The sequence below is a fragment of the Hylaeus volcanicus genome, chromosome 5, assembly GCF_026283585.1.
Source record: "Hylaeus volcanicus isolate JK05 chromosome 5, UHH_iyHylVolc1.0_haploid, whole genome shotgun sequence".
Taxonomy (NCBI): domain Eukaryota; kingdom Metazoa; phylum Arthropoda; class Insecta; order Hymenoptera; family Colletidae; genus Hylaeus; species Hylaeus volcanicus.
In genome coordinates, this window is record NC_071980.1 from 4,976,277 (window position 1) to 4,993,156 (window position 16,880).

The 16,880-nt window shown below is 41.3% G+C and overlaps 3 protein-coding genes across 6 annotated transcripts; 2 read left to right on the forward strand and 1 right to left on the reverse strand.

The window, feature by feature from the left end:
- Positions 1-6: 6 nt before the first annotated feature.
- On the forward strand, positions 7-8,708 carry LOC128876774 (uncharacterized). Its single transcript, XM_054123422.1, has 5 exons — positions 7-2,587; positions 2,728-6,000; positions 6,539-7,437; positions 7,520-7,663; positions 7,747-8,708. The coding sequence occupies exons 1-5, from the start codon at positions 2,356-2,358 to the stop codon at positions 7,966-7,968; spliced, it is 4,770 nt and encodes a 1,589-aa protein (XP_053979397.1). The 5' UTR covers positions 7-2,355; the 3' UTR covers positions 7,969-8,708.
- A 279-nt stretch (positions 8,709-8,987) lies between these two features.
- Positions 8,988-14,369, forward strand: LOC128877264 (ralBP1-associated Eps domain-containing protein 1). 4 transcript variants are annotated; one of them, XM_054124417.1, is made up of 6 exons: positions 8,988-9,489; positions 10,438-11,494; positions 11,591-11,701; positions 11,791-11,855; positions 12,595-12,802; positions 13,042-14,369. In XM_054124417.1, the coding sequence occupies exons 1-6, from the start codon at positions 9,316-9,318 to the stop codon at positions 13,224-13,226; spliced, it is 1,800 nt and encodes a 599-aa protein (XP_053980392.1). In that variant the 5' UTR covers positions 8,988-9,315; the 3' UTR covers positions 13,227-14,369. The 4 variants fall into 4 exon arrangements, with proteins under 4 accessions (XP_053980392.1, XP_053980391.1, XP_053980393.1 ...); XM_054124416.1 differs by having other exon boundaries at positions 10,438-11,701; XM_054124418.1 differs by having other exon boundaries at positions 10,438-11,701; positions 12,700-12,802.
- On the reverse strand, positions 13,990-16,867 carry LOC128877265 (glyceraldehyde-3-phosphate dehydrogenase-like). Its single transcript, XM_054124420.1, has 4 exons — positions 16,448-16,867; positions 16,127-16,366; positions 15,787-16,041; positions 13,990-15,703 (listed from the first exon to the last, which is right to left on the reverse strand). The coding sequence occupies exons 1-4, from the start codon at positions 16,658-16,660 to the stop codon at positions 15,278-15,280; spliced, it is 1,134 nt and encodes a 377-aa protein (XP_053980395.1). The 5' UTR covers positions 16,661-16,867; the 3' UTR covers positions 13,990-15,277.
- Between the last annotated feature and the right edge of the window lie 13 nt (positions 16,868-16,880).

Here is a 16,880-nt window from a genome sequence, read left to right on the forward strand (position 1 = left end):
CCCCCCCCCCCCCCCAAAATAAAACAACAAATTAATTTGTATGCGCGTCGTGTCGTTTACAAGTGGTGTTTACTGCCAACATTAACTGCAAACCCGCCACTAATTCGTTCGGGATAAGAATTTATCGACTCGTATACAGTTTAAGTAACTCGTTACACGTTCTAATATTTACATTTCTTGTTTCTCTAGTATTTAATGCAGACATGGTCATCTGCCAGTGGGTGCGATAGCGGGGATGCAACGTCCATGACGTCGAATGCCCACTGGTTTCACGTAAACAATCTATATTTCGATAAGCTAGTTACAATTGAAACGATGAAAGTATGGTATAAATATTCTAGATACGCGCGTGGGTCAGCCAAGACCCCAGAAGTCCTCCTAGGGTTAACGGTTCTCCCAGCTTAGAGAATATGTGCACGCTGTTCCTGGTCACCTGTCCGTTTTTTTTTTTCAAACGAAACGCATCGGAGTACGAGTCGCGAAGACAAATCCTGGCCAACGTCGAATCGGGCCCAAAGAGACATCCCTAAAAAAGAAAATCGTTGGATTCATCGCGTGCATTTAATTGAAAGCAATTATGCTTCCCTCGAACAAATGAAAATTTACGTAATCGTCGAATGTTTACTGTTTTTTACCGTGTATCCATATAGGGATTCAGGAACAGTATGTTTTTTCATACATTTTTGCAAAAAACAGCCTGGCGATCGTAACTCCTCTTGGGGACACTTCAACTTAGGTGCTGGAGGGTGTGACCGGTAGTCACACTGTGTTCACTATGACAATTTTTCTGCGTAGAGCTTAAGAATGATATTACGTACGCAACGAACGCGCATACTTATCGAGAATCATCGTACCATGCTGATTGGAACGCGGAAACGAAACATCCGTACTATATGTTTTTGTGCGAAGCGAGGAAAATATATTGAGGGTTGTCGTTGCGAAAAACTGGAATTAGTTATTTTCCCTTATCTCGAATTTTTTGGATGATCACGAATTACTTCGGGTCAACGGGGCACTATCTTCTAATTTTTTTCATTTCTAATCTTGATTATAATTACGCATCCACACGAAAATATACATAAACGAGTAATCGAATCAGGTGTATCGGTTCTGCCTGAACCGTACGTCAAATTTTTTCTCCCGTTTCATTGTTCCGTAGGGATAATTTTGTTTCATGCCAATAGTCAGTGATCTGCCATATTTTCATCGCGGTGTTCGTTGAATTCTTCCGTTTCGTAGAATTACCATTCGACTTTCAATATGTACATACTTTTCGTTCCTTCTCGTTCGTAAGGAATCCCGATCGGTTTGTCGCGGTGATCGTCGCGCAAGAACGGATATCTTAAGACCCGCGTCCGTTAATACGAAAGGAATTAGTGATTTCAAGAAACTCAATTCGTCGCGTTCGCCCAACATTAATCGCGAATTTGTACTTTAATCAATTTTAATCTTGTTCGTTTCTTCCCCACTTTTCCCTGTGAGTTTGTTCAAAGTTAAAAATGATCTTGGCTCGTCGGCCAACGTCGCCGCGGACGCAGCGGCGCGTCTTATGACGTTTCCTCGTCGCTCGACGTCGCTGATAATCATCGAACACGACTGATCTGCACGGGAAAATTGAAAGAGCGTTTCTGACATTAGGTAAAAGTTAAATCTATTTGTTATCGTAAGTAAACAAGGCGAAAAAGCGCGCATAGGTTAGAGGCAAATGACAACTGACATAACGGCTATATTCGTGGTCGAATCCTTCGGCCACGGCCTTATCGAGAATTCCTCTTTTTAATTTCAGTCGGATAAATGATACGATATTGCGTCGACGCTCGGGGAACCGACATCCTTGACGATACGCCGAGAAAGATAGGTAACTTCTAATATACCAGTAGACGATTACCAGATCGCAAATTGCAGACTTCCGTGAGAAGTTGCAGCGACGGAGCGGGTCGACTCATAAGTAATGCGAGTATTCGTGTCTTTTCGTGGGAAGCCAAGTGAAACCATTTATTTAGACTCGTTAATCGTCGATACCTTTTTATTTTCAATGTTTTCTATGATACAATATAATTATAATAAATAATATTCCCTATAATATCTGTGTGCATATGTAGCACAGGTGCGTGTTATAAAATTGTAGATTTTGAGTATAAAGTATTTAAAGTACTAGTTTTCTATGAATCTTTTTTTCACAAATTTTACACTCCACATATTTTAATCATATATATGATTGATTAAATATAATTACGGTTACTAAATAACTGTGCGTATTCGCATTACTTCGGTAACCCGAAGATAAATAAACGTCAAGAAAATTTCTTTTTGGAACAGACGCAGACATTTTTTGATCCGGGGGTTAGGTGGATCATGCACCCAACAGCTGCACGATCCAATCGATCATCCTTGCAATCCTCGATCCCATCTACGTCCACGCCATCCCAGCTCCTGCATCCGCAGCAGCAACAAATCCTTTATGGTCCCATCGTTAATCCAATGCTAACTCTTCAGCCATGCGGAACTGGTTTGCATCCGTCGTGTATCTATCCAGGAGCGCAACGTAACGCTGGCCTACCTAATCCTATTCCTTTGCACATACAAGGTGTAAATACGAAAATTTATTATTTAGACAAATGTAGATCTGTTTTTGTGAACCCCTGCGTCTGTAAACCCCATAATATGTCTGACGTAAGGACCCCGTTCAATTTTCTAAAATTCTCCTACGAATACCCACAAATTCAGGCAAAGGCAACAGATGGCTACCGAAGAATAAACTGGTCAGAAATCAGCAGTACTGTCAGCAACAGCAACAGCAGCAGCAGCAGCAGCACATTCAGCAACAGTTATCCTACAACCTGAAACCACTGGTCGTGTACGATCAAACGACGAACAATGCTCCACCAGCAGCTCCAACCGCTTCATTCCTAGTCGCATCCTCGACATACACGCACGGCACCTTCACTGGAGACCAGTACAATTCTGGGGTCGCCTTGGTACCTCAACCCTACTACAAGGCACCGGAAGTGCCAGCCTACTGCCTGGTACAAGACCAACAGAACCCCCAGCAGCAACAACCACCGGAACAACCGTCTCATGGGCCCTACTACAACATCTCAGCGAACAACTGCAATTTGCAAACCGTCAACACTCATTCGACCTATCAGTTCTCCAACCTCAGTCCCTACACACCTTCGAGTTACACCAACAACCAAGTCACTGGACCTGTTCAGCCGGTGCAGTCTCAGATCTTCCCAAATCCTGCAGTAAACGTAGCTTACGGTGGCACTCTGAGGGATAAACCTTCTAGCGTCAGCCACGACGTCTCGGCCTTCAAATGCACCAAAAGTAAGGTATCCACCACCGAGGAGTCTCAGATAGCCCCGATCGTGACTGAGAGCTACGAATGGCCGTTTCAAGCAATCTCCACTACGAACAGTCTCTTCGACGCCAAGCTTGTCACCGATGAAGCCAACCAAGAAGCTTCCACCAACTCCCTGGAAAAAGCCCCAACGATCGCAGCCACGAAGACCCAAGAAGAACACTACTCCGACGAGTCCTCCGCCAGCTTCGATTTCGCCATTGACGCTGAAAAAATGGTCTCGGCCCTCTGCAATACGTCCTCGAACGAGCTCTGTAAGGAGGAGACGAAAGCCAAGCCCAGCTCAGCTCCTCTGTTCAGTGGAGCTGGTGACACCATCTCGAACAAGAACGCCTGGTTCGCCGATTTCTGCAGGAATTACGGCACCTGTGCGTCGGTAGCGATCCAAACCGATGATTCAGGGATCGAGGGCGCCCAGTATCCCGAATTGCTGAGGAAGATCGTCTACTGGGGCTGTACGGAAGCTGAGATTGTCCTCAATGACAGCTCCAAGGTCAGCCACAGGTCAGGCTGGCTGAAAAACCTCTCCGCCGCTACTAAAACTGCCGTAACGAAATCATCGACCTGCTTTCCAATTTTCGCTGGGGATCACGTCTTCGTCGGCGACCTGATAAACGCGCTGCTGCGCATCAGCAACGGCTGGCTGATCCTGGACAACTACTTGAACAAGCAGCACTACCCAAGTTTGGAAGAGAAGTTCGACCAGGAGCTGATCAGGTGCTTCCAATCGTGGGAGAGGAACACTCACGAACTGCTTGACCAGATTGTCCAAACGTTTCTGAAGGTCGGAGGTAGCAGTGACCTTGTCAACGTTGAACAGAAGTCGGAATCGTTCGGAACCTTCTTCCCAGGTGACGTTTCCGTGTACACTAATTGCGACCTGTTCGACCCGTCGTCGAATCTGTCCCGTCAGGAGAGCGTCAACAGGAAAAACGAACGGAACTCGTCGTTTAACGGAAGCCTGCGGGTTCGCTACGACCAGGAGAAGCATTCCCCGAAGGAGTCGAAATCGCGAAGTAAGTGGACCGTTGCCAAGAACCTGGCAGCGGTGAAGAGTACAAAATTCGTGCCTGATATGTTCTTAGGCCACGCGGAAGCTGGGATCAAAGCCAGCAGCAGATTCCGCTCGCGAGCGTGCACTTCCTCGAAGGTGGAGGGTACGGCGCAGTCCCTGAACGCGGAGTTCTTTCACCTGCGGAGCAAAGTGCTCACGGAGAACAACCAGGACTACTCCCGGCAGTGGACGTTCAAGGAGAGAAAGCAGGAGTACCTGGAGAACAAGACCGCGCCGCAGGAGAGCCCTGAATCCATCTTCAGGCTTCAGCGACAACTGGACGAGAGCTACGAGAACAATTACGCTCAGAAGTGTCTATCGCGCGTGGAGTCGTCCTTTCTGAACCCGTCCATCAGCCTAGAGTCTATGTACTTCACCTCCAACAACGACTCCGAGACCTTCGACCCTGGCTACTCCGTCTGCCCCTCGTATCGGATGGACTACGGTGAGAGGAGCCTGAAGAACTTCGACCAGAGCCAAGGCAACAAAGCTAACGTTGACCTGGTGTACGTTGGCAAGTCGCCGACAAGTCAGCTGGAGCTGGCAGCAGTCCCCAAAGATAAAATGACATTGCTCAGCCAGATCGAGCCCAGCGTCCCAGACAAGTCGTCGGAAGAGATGACCGCCAATTTGTCTGCCTGGTTCGCCAGCATGAGGAATCCCGACAGTCGTCAGATGCCGTTCGTGAATTTGGGGGAGACGAAGGCTGGGAACGTCGTGCCGCGGTTGCAGTCTCGGCAGGAGTTGCCGAAGACCACGATGGATCTGGGAAACTGCATCAGGCAGCTGCAGATCGACGCCAATCGTCAATTCCAGACGTTGCAGAACATGCAGAGCATTCAGAGCGCCCCGTGGAACGCGTACAACTTGATCAATAACCGCGTCCAGGCGCAGGTACCCGAAGAGTACGACAGCTCCGAAGATGGCCGAGTGTACATGAAGCCTGGTAGCTACAATGTCCCTAAGAAGAGGCACCAAAGACGATCTAACCGTCGTTTGGACAACTCCGCCGCTAGAAACGTCGCCAACACGCATCGAAGTCACTATGCGAACAAGGAGAAACCCTTCGGGGTCCCTACCTCCTCTACGCCAGTGTCTCGAGCCACGACGTCGGCTTTTCCAAGTGTCGATAACCCAGTGAACACGGCGATGAAATTACCTTTCCCGGCTACCCCTATCGTGCCACCTCCAGCGTTCTCCCTTGAGAATTCACCCCGAATTTTGAAACGCTCCGATGGAGCCAACTACGCGGTTCCTCAGGATGTCACTTGGAGGGCAGCCTGCGCCTCGGCAGAGATCTTGCTGGAAGCGTTGAACGTGAAGGACGATGGTAATTCCAAGAAAGAGAAAGCTGACCCGGACGAGGAACGCGAGGATGTCAAGAATGCTGTGGACGAAGCGGAGACGCAACTAACGCGGAGTCAGGAGAAGTTGCAGAAGGGTATCTCAAAGGCTTTGAAGGAAGGCAACGATGAGGGTGGCGCTTCTAGTTACGAAGCTTCCGAGGATGACTCCGGATCTACCTGTCGGTTCTCCCCTGACGCCAGCGTCAATGAAACTTTGCAGTCGGAGAATAGAAATAGTAAACATTTGATTCCATTGGTTTTGTCGGGTGGGTCACGTGACTTGTTAGATCCCTCTCAGGGATCACAGTGGCTCGATTTACTTACCTTGTACAGATCTACCCCAGACTCTCAGGTTTAGTCACGTGATCCGCCCTTATATATTCTGAAGATTTTTCTTAACGAATTCGTTCTCCATACAAAAGATCTCAAATATTTCCAATCCACCTGCAATTTTACATCACTTTCATAAGTTCAAAGTAATATGAGTGTATTCCTTTACATATCCAATAATATTACTAATTCTAATCATTCTTATTATTTAATACTAGAAGAACGGAAATATCGGAAGTTTTGCGTCCACCTTTCTTAATAAAAAAAAAAAAAAAAAAATTGAACAGAGATCTTCCAGATGCTCACGTTGCTGAGAACACCCAGTGTGCTAATTCAACGTATAAACGGTTCGATTCACGAACCAAACGTAACGAGAAGAAAATATCACGTTCCGTTCTTCCAGCATTAAATCTCGCAAAATTTTATGCAGCTACCCGTTAACAGGTTCCAGTAAAACGAACGTAAAAACGGACTCGTGGTTAATCAGAACTTTGAACAACGCTAGCATGGTGAACAAGCAGAAGCGGCGTGAAAACAGTTCTGATCGTCATAGTTCAGGATCCTCGAACAGCTCGGCGATGGAGGACGAGCAAACGACCCCCATTTTGTCGTTGGCGACCGCCGCGACGACAGTCACGACGACTGCGACGGTTAAAAGCCTCAAACAGACGAGCTGTACCAGAAAAAGCTGCACCATCTTGAACAACGATCGAGAAACGTCCGAGGAGTTCGAACGAGTCGCTGGCAAAGCCACTTATTCCGAGACCGTTCGTCGCTGCACAGCTCTAAGCTCGTCGCAATCGGAGAGAAAAGAGTTTTGCAAAAAGGGAAAATTGAATACGGCTAACGCAACGGCGATCGGCAGCCCCGTGATACCGATTCCTGGCCGCAGGTGTCAGAGGAAGGACCCAGAGAAGTCGTATTACCTCTTGCACAACAGATCTCGGAAATGTTCTGGGAAGAAGGCGACGAAACGTTGCGAAGTCGTCGATCAACAAGCGGAGGAAATGTCCTGCGGCAAGTTCAAGTTGCGAAACGACGGTACGAAGGAGAATTCGTTAATTGTTCCATCCTCGACGTCGCAGACTGTAGCAACGACGAAGCACGGGAAGAAGAAAGATGGCGTCGGATGCGTGGAGTTCTTGGACGGAAAATATGGGGGGAAAAGTGGCGATCGGGGCTGGTCCGTTTGGTACAGCTCCAAAAGAAAGCAAAGTCTCAGCCCCCTTGCTCTCAGCAAGCTGGAGATGATACATAGGACTGTTTGGCAAATGGAGGAGGCGGAAATCTTCAAGTGCCCTTCTTCGGGAGACAGTGGCGGCAGCCAGTCCTCTGCGCACACGGTTCGTACAGGATCAATATCTATTGTATTTGGTAAAATTATTTCTTATTAATTATACTGACAGTTGCTACACGTTCTTTCAGATCGAAGACTATTGTACAGTCATCAAGAGCCCAATGTTCCTTGAAACTGTCGAGTACAAGCTGAAGAATCGAGTTTACCATAAAGTAGAGCACGCGGTTCGAGACTTTCGTCGTATCGTTTATAATTCCAAACTATATCACAAGGTTTGTAGCTTATTATACGGCAAGCGATCCCTGCACGATGTTTAACATTTTTTTTTTTTTTTATTTTCTTGTCCTTCTCGCAGAACGATCACGATCGAGTGAAAACGATCGAAACGCTGTCGAAGAAACTGGAGGAGTTATTCGAGGAACATTTCGCCAGTTGGGACTTCGATAATATTAGCGGTAGCCCGAGAGAAGTTTCGCCGGTATTGAATCGATTTAAATCGGCTGGAAAAAAGACATCGACCGGACGTTACGGTAACGCAAAGAGAAGTCCGTCTTCTTCGGTCGTGGAAAATGTTTGATTCCCTTATTGCACGCTTCTGCGGAACATTGTTCGAAGAATTGTCGTGTCTGTGACTCACGGTGAAGTTTCGTTACACGTCTGCAATTTATATTACCATTAGATTGAGAAGAAACCGATTGCATCGAATTTTTACGAGTCTGATGGCTGCGAAGTCAAGTGCAGTGAGTCCTGTTTAAGAGGCATGGCACTGATTTGAGCACACGCTTCTTAGACAAGATTCACTGTAAATTTTCGAGTTCATCGTAATAACTCACTCTAGTCATGCACCAGTTCGTATCGTTATTATCATAAGCGTTCTACGTGTTCCCTTTCGCGAAGCAACTTTACTCCGTTGAAGTTTTTCCTATTTGTTTCCCAAGAAACGCGAAAGTTTAAACGCTTGGACTTTCGATGCGTGAAAACTATGCTACACCCGTATGGAATAGTTTAAACATAAGAAATCAATCATTTCCCTTTTACATTAATTAATGTTACACGACAGGAAATAATAACAATAACGAATACTCGACGATATCACGATGGCCAATGACATGAAGCTTAAAAATATATAATTACTGTTAATAAAACATACCGATTACACTCTTTTGATAAGTTTCACTGGGATTAAACAAAAGCGATGCGAATACTTGAAATACACGATGCAAAGAGTGTATTAGATTGATGTGTATGAGAATTACAGGTCAACGAAAGGAATAGAAATATTATAACATTAAATTGTACTGTTACACGCATAAAGGATTTACGAAATAAATTAATTGAAGAAAATAATTATTTAAGAAACACAGATATTTTCCACACATCATGTTCCGTTGACAAACAATTATAAAGCACATCTAAACCCTTCGAATAACGCTAAACTCTGATGAAAATGTGATCGAGAAGTTCTAAATTTAAATTTCGCGCATTTAAATTTCCCGCGCGATCGCCATGAAAGTAGGTCATGCGTAGTGGCAGCGATTCGTGTGGGTAAAGTTAACGCGCATCTACTGTAGAAATGTCAGTTGTGCGGTGCGAGTAGTGTACGCGCATAGTTTATGGGAACATCAAACGCCGAGGGAACGGAAAGATGGCGGCCGAGCGGTAATTTCGTGATGCATGGGATATAGTTTATAAATGGGGTGTCTCGCGTTCCCAAGGGATACGTCGAAGCCGTAATATTGTCGTGCGATGTGATCGCGTTGATCACGACCGTCCCGTGGATATAAACCGTGTCAAGAACGGAAGGGCAACGAAGCAGAAGGACGGAGAAGAGAGAAGGAGACTATAGAAAGAGAACGGGGCACCCAGTTTATACGTAACGAGTGTGTTGAAGCGGTTCATTGCTCCGCTCTGACTTGTCGTCAAGATGGATTGGGAGTCGATCACGGTGGCGAACCTTCACCTGACGACCACCGAGCAACTCTACTACGAAACCGTTTACGGTGTATTATGCGAAAATGCTGACAGCGATAGCGTGCCGGTGATCAAAGTTGTCGAGCTGCTACGTTCCTCGAATATACCAGGAGTTGTCACGATGAAGGTAAATTATGTTCACTCGTTATTCGTTAGCCTGTCAGCTGTTTGTTTTCTGTCATAACCGTGAGCAAAATGTCAAGACCCACGTTACACGGTTAATCGCGCCGAGGTGGGCGTTCGATGTGTCATAATGTGTCATGATGTCGGCAAATTATGGAAACTCGAGAAGGTTAGGTCTGTACGAAAAGTCACAAGTGGGATTCATAAATTGGAGTTGTTTAATTGTTGCGAAGGATATCGAATCAGGGATCGATTTCGAATCGAAACGACTGATATCGTTTCATCGTAAAATCGTGTACTTCGAAAATCAGTTTTTTGAAAGTTAATCCAAAATATCATTTTTTTGCTTACCGAATATCTCTGACACATACTTCGAAGTCGTTGTGTTAGATCTGCGCATTTGTATTCAAGGCATTGCAAAGCAGAAGATTGATCAATAATTAAGTGGTAAATTAATTACCGTTTATTAGCAATTCATTTATTCTGTGGCAGCGAGTTTAAAAATAGTAGATCTTGCAGATGATCAGGTGATATTTACCTGTGATTGAGTTCCATAATATTGTCTGGTTTTGAAAGTGCGTGTTTTATAAATAAGGATATTTGGTTACAACTGACAAATATTGTCCAGCTCGATCATATAATTTGTAATAATTATTTTTGGAGTATTGCTAACATGAATACATAATATTAATTATCAGTACACATCATTGACACAGACTTAACATTTTAATGATATTTATACATATTGACATCAACACCCATATCCACTTTCAACATTTATCAAATTTTTATGTTGCTTTTACATATTTAATGTTCTCAAAATTTGTAAGTAATTATTTTAATAAAAAATCTCAGAAAACAATGTAGTAGACGTAAACTACTCCTATGGTATTGTGACAATTAAGTGGAATCAATTATTATTAGCCAAATGGTTAATTTTTATGCTTCATAGATACTGGATATCTGTGTTGGGACTGAAGCAACTTATATTGGCACGCATATTGGGAAAAAACAGTTTTACGTACTATTGAAACTTGTGGCAGCACATCAGTCTGGGCTTAACATCCGTAAAGACATAATTACCATGCCTTTGGATGTTCGTTTGCCGGATTTTATTTGGCCAACACCAGCAGATGAAGATGGTAGAAGGAGTTCTGATTCAAATAGGGCTGTGAAAGGTCGACGGCATGCTTCCGAAAGTACTACAGAAAGTGAAAGTGAAGCAGAATCTCCAAGGGAAACTGGCGGTAGTACAGATTCGCCAACGCCAACAAATAGTGTAATACCAGAGAGAAACAATGATATAGGTGGTGAAACGATATTAGATTTTGTATCAGGGGGTTGGCAAGGATTATCTGAAGAATCAAGGCAGCTATTAGGAACAGAAGAAGAAAGTTCGGAACGTCATAGCAGCGACGAAGGGGATGGAGACGGCGACTATTCTTTTTCACCAAAAGTATGGATAATTACTGACGAGCAACGTGAATATTATACAACTCAATTTAAGCAGCTAGAACTCGATTCCGATGGACTTTTGCATGGACCTGCAGCTAGAACATTTTTTCGAATGTCTGGGCTTCCTCGCAGAGAGCTTAGTCACATTTGGCGATTGGCAGATATAACTAAGGATGGGGCGTTGAATTTAGAAGAATTTTTTGTAGCTATGCATCTTGCTGTGTTACGAAGAAATCGTGTGCCTCTTCCCGCTTTGTTACCTCCACCCTTGTTAATCCCTCTGCTTAGGCAAAAGAGTGATCATCCCCCTACTCCACCGAGTACAACCGCTCAACAAAGTCCGCCAAATTCTACGGGTACCTGTGAAAAAAATAAAGAATGGACAAAATTTGTGGACTCGCCGACTGGAACTAGTAGTTCTCTAACTATTCCAGGCCTGCAGCTAGTAAATTTTGATTTTCAAAAGTCTGCTGTGGAGAAGGATCCTAAAATTCTCCATCCTGTACCATTGCGTTTAACACCCGAGGCAGCTATTCTCGCGTCTGGAGCAAATGGTAATAGTAATAGTTGCACTACATTAGGAGATGAGGATCTCCAACATACTGCAGCTGCATTGATGCAACGATCTCAGATAAAAAAACCACCCACAGCTTCTGAAGAGGGTATTATCGTAACTCCGAAGAAGGAACCACCACCTCCACCACCACCCAGACCATACAGAACACATGCAAGAAGTTCTAGTCTTGATCTTAATAAATTAGGTATATGTTGCTACCAATACTCTGTGATACTTTTCATCTATGGATGCAAAAGTAAAGTTTTACACTTCAAACTGTGCCCATTCTTATAGGGAAAAATGGTCAAAGTTTCCTTGGAGCACCTCCATTAGTTCCACCAAGAATCTCTCCTGGAATTGTAAGTGTTTACTCCTGAACTGTTTAATTAGTAAGGGGTTATATACAGTTAGATAGTTAAAAAAAAGGCTTGATTTTGGTACCTACATTATGCCAGTTGTTACCTAAATACATACCACAAAATAGGTGCTGTCTTTTTTAATTAAGAAGAAATTAAATGAAATCTTGGTCTTTCATTTTCAGTTATTCTGTATTAATTATCAAGCCTTTTTTTTTCCTGTGCTCACCTTTCGTAATTTTTTTTTTATGTGCAGATAAAAGTAAGTACATTTTAAAATTTATTCTTTATTTATTCGCCAATGCATTCGAACTATAACTCGCTCTCGTCAATCTTATGTTCCTCTTTGACTTTCTCTGATTCGACGGCAACTTAACGTAGCACTACTGTACTACGCTCTTCAGACCTCAAAAATACTGCGTAAATACTGGAATGTTCGAGATTCTTTCATTTAGAATTGTAAAATTTTAGGAAAATGTTTTTTAAGCTTTTCATATTTTCAAAAAGTATCGTTTAAAAAATATAAATTTTACCCTTCCAACTGTATACAGCCCCTTGAGCAAATGAACGAAAATTATTAAGGACAAGACCCATGTTTAATTAAGCTGCTTTTTATGGATCTGCGCAGTAGATATTCCAGACATTTTACATGCTATACATGATTATATGGATTCAGAATATTAGGAAACATAAGCAAAATTGTTTGCTATAAAGAAAAATTTGTCATATATCTCAACTACAGACTTCACCTCGTAAATTGGTTGGACAAAAGAGTGAGGGAGAGGGACAAAGAACCCTAAGTGACAATCAAGATTTTGTTGCTGATTTTTCTCACTTTTCCCCAAAGAGCGAACTGCCTGAAAATCCACAATTGGAAACCATTACTCCACAATCACAGCAATTTACCGGTGTCTGTGGTGCATTTCATATTTATAGAAAACCTAGTCCAAGTAAGTTTCATTTCTTTCTGATTTAATCCTAGAAAGATCAAAAGAAGAGAAGAGCTTGTTGCATTCCACAATCAGAAAATTTTAAAAATATGTTATTAAATAAAAAATGATTTTAATTAAGGTGGACTCGATGATGAGCCCCCCTCCCCTCTTTAGTCTTCAACAGCTCGCGTCTTGGTCTTTTTAGGATTAACTTGTAAGAAATTCATGTGAACGTAAACAAAATTTGTCTTTCTTAGAACGCGAAGGGGGAGAGGAGGACACTCCTAAGGACGAGGTAGAAGAGTCAAAGAAGTTAACGTTACAAGAATTGCGAGAGAAGAACACTGAACTGCGATTAGTCTGCGAAGAATTAACACGAGAATTAGCCAGCGCGCTCCAGGAACGTATAAATCTTCGTGCAAAACTCTTACTCTTAACATGATGTAATCTGTTACCATTTGTGAATGCTCCAAACTGTGAAGTACCGATTTTTCCTAAATTGATCGTAATTCATGTATTTGATATATCACTCTAGTGTAGAATTTTTTCCTTTTTCGATGAGATCTTGTGTATTCATAATAGTTAGCGTAACCAGAAGTTAATATTACAAAAGGAATATCAATAGAAACTATATACAAATCTATTGGAAGAGTTAACTATTCGATCTGTTTTTATTGCCGTTGATGTTTAAATATCTGTTTTGCTTCGAACGTATATTTATACATTTTTAACCCTTCGCGATCACAACGCTCCCGGGTGAGTATTCGATTGATCATTATTATTATTATTCAAAATTACTTTGATTATTTATGATTAATACTGCGATTTAAATATTATTGTCATAAAGAAAGGTAAGTTTCCAATAGGCTGTAGTTGCTATATTTTATAGCTGAACAAAATCAATACTGCCGACGAGCGTGACAAACTGCCACCGGACCGCTAAGGGTTAATACTATAATACAGTGGTTCTTAACCAAGATTCTTGGTCTCTTTGGGCTCATGGCACAATTTAGAGAGAGAAATACCTGGCACAGTTCTTAATCTTGAATTATTATAATAATAAGAGTACAATAAACTGATGCTTGGTTTGGACTAAATTTCCCGACTTGCTACTAAACGTTAAGAATCATTCTTACAATGGTAGATATTAATAAGATAATTACAAACATTTTTCGATTATGTTTCATTTATAATATACACATTTCTTTTTCTATTTTTTTGTTTAATATTAAAATAGCATTAATTAAAGTAAAATTCCTTATGGTTACGCTATAATCCATGTTTAATCCTTTCCCGCCCGCAATTCCAGTGTGCATTATTAAGAGTATGAGTACATGAAGTATAGTACATCTGCCCACTCTAACATTCAAATGTTACAGCATTTTAACGTTCGATTCCTTTTGAGAACTTCTATTTTTTATGCATAGTATTGTGCTGAATTGCAAAAACATAGTTCTTTGTATATACATAAAAATCTTTTAAAAGTTGAATGTTTACATCGAGCCATAGAGTGAAAAAGCTTGATAATTATTGTAAACTGCAATTTATTATAGAACATTGTAAAAAAAAAAAAAAAAAAAAGAAACGAGTGATAGACGTTTATTGTTTACGACGAAAAAAATAAAACTGTATTTTCGTATCGCTGTACAATCAAATTTTTCACAGCATGGCAAATAGTTGAAAACTGAGAATCGGTATTTCTGAAACGTGTTACGATGTATTTCATTTCGTGATAGTAACTGTACATAGTCAATAGAGTTTAGTACAAGGAATGAGAGAAAATGAAGTTCGCAGGAACAGAACACTCAGAGAATAAATATACTTTGAAAAAAATGTTAATATCCTTGAATCAATTTATATGTTCTACTTTTGCTTTACTTCATATATTATTTAATATACCGCTTTCAATTTTAATACAAGAAATATCACATCGTATCATTTGCTACTTTGCTTACGAGGATTATATGAATATTATATTGATGTAAAGAGATGAACTCGTTAAATCATTACAACTAACAATGATTTTAACATTGTTAAGAAAAGTTAAATAATAGATAATTCCTTGTGCCATACAATACGATATATTAATATTATTAATAGTGCAGCCGCTATCGCTGACTAAGAAATAATACTGTCCTGACGTTAAAACTGTTTAGAAATAAATGTTTCAATCAACATATATATGAGAAAAATCTTTTTGTAAGTGTATAAACGTTGTGTAAAAATTATATAAAATTAATTGTTATTTACTTATTCCTTTTATTCGTGTAATCCTGTGAAAATGTAACGATATATGCAGATAAACGAAACGTCTGTAAAATAAAACCAACCTCTTAGTTTCATAACAATTTTTATTTGTGTCAACGAATGATAAATATTAATATTACAGAAAGGAATTAAAAATATTTTTATATCCCTCATACATCGACAACATACGTTTGTGACACACATGATACGGACAAACTATATGAACATGGATATACGAAAATTTATTTAATTGTCCTTCTTTTGCATATATTTAATCATGTCGATCACACGGGCGGCAAAACCATATTCGTTATCGTACCACGCAATTAACTTAACAAAATTGTCGTTCAAGGCCATACCGGCTTTAGCATCGAAAATACTGGAGTGGGTATCACCATTAAAATCAGTGGACACTACTTCATCTTCTGTATATGCTAGAATTCCTTTCATAGGTCCTTCGGACGCTTCCTTCACTTTAGCCTTAATGTCATTGTACTTTGCGGGCTTGCCAAGTCGAATAGTTAAATCGACAACGGATACATTGGCCACTGGCACACGGAAAGCCATACCAGTTAGTTTTCCATTAAGAGCCGGTATGACTTTGCCGACAGCTTTGGCTGCACCAGTGCTAGCAGGAATGATGTTTTGTGCGGCACCACGTCCAGAGCGCCACTAATTTATAAATAAAACAACGAAATTAGTACAAATCAAATTTGATGACAATGTTAGTTACAGGGATACAAAGATTCACATACTTTGCCAGAAATTCCATCAACAGTCTTCTGGGTAGCAGTGTAAGCATGCACGGTAGTCATAAGACCCTCGACAATTTGGAAGTTGTCGTGAATAATCTTAGCAAGAGGAGCCAAGCAATTGGTAGTACAAGAAGCCGTGGAGACGACCTTTTCACAAGGATCGTAAGTTTCTAAATTAACGCCAACAACGATCATAGGCGCGTCAGCAGATGGTGCAGTAATGATGATTTTCTTAGCACCACCTTCCAAATGAGCCTATAAAGACATTTAACATGTTTTTGTAAGAAATTTGTTTCCAAATCTTTCTATAATGACGACAATTGTTGAGGTATCTACGTACAGAGGCCTTTTCTTTAGTAGTGAAGGCACCACTCGCCTCTACAATATAGTGAGCACCTGTTTTGCTCCATGGAACACATTTTGGGTCACGTTCATTGAATACGGCAATTTTATTTCCATTTACCACTAGGCAACCACCGTCGGTTTTAACTTCTCCCTTGAATCTGCCGTGAGTAGAGTCATATTTGAACAAATACACCATGTAGTCTAAATTAATGAAGGGATCATTGATGGCGACAATCTATTGAAATTACAACGATTAATAATTAAGATGAAATTCAACAAAAATGATGCGAGTCCATAAAATTATCAAAATTGTTACGTGGGTATCTTTTTTAAGGGTTGCGGCCCTAAGTACCAAACGACCGATACGGCCGAATCCGTTAATTCCAATTTTATTCTTGTCGTTTGTTGTGCAACTGGAAAATGAACGCAGTAACTTTTGATTCATGAATCTTGAATCAATGAATAATTGTTGTGTAATTGACCGCATCGTAAAAATATTACGACGAAAAGAGAATAAAATTAATGCCATTGCAAATGATATTCTTTTCGAATACGGTTAACAGTCTTTTTGACATTTGATGTATTGCATTAATTGGTTATGTTTTCTGTATAAAACAAATTGGATAAATACACATGGAATCTTTTTAATTCTGCGTTTGACAGATAATATAATTATATAATTAGGACGTGCTACAAGCGTATACGTGTATCGACCTATAAAAGCGTTATGTTACAAGTGTCGATTAAAC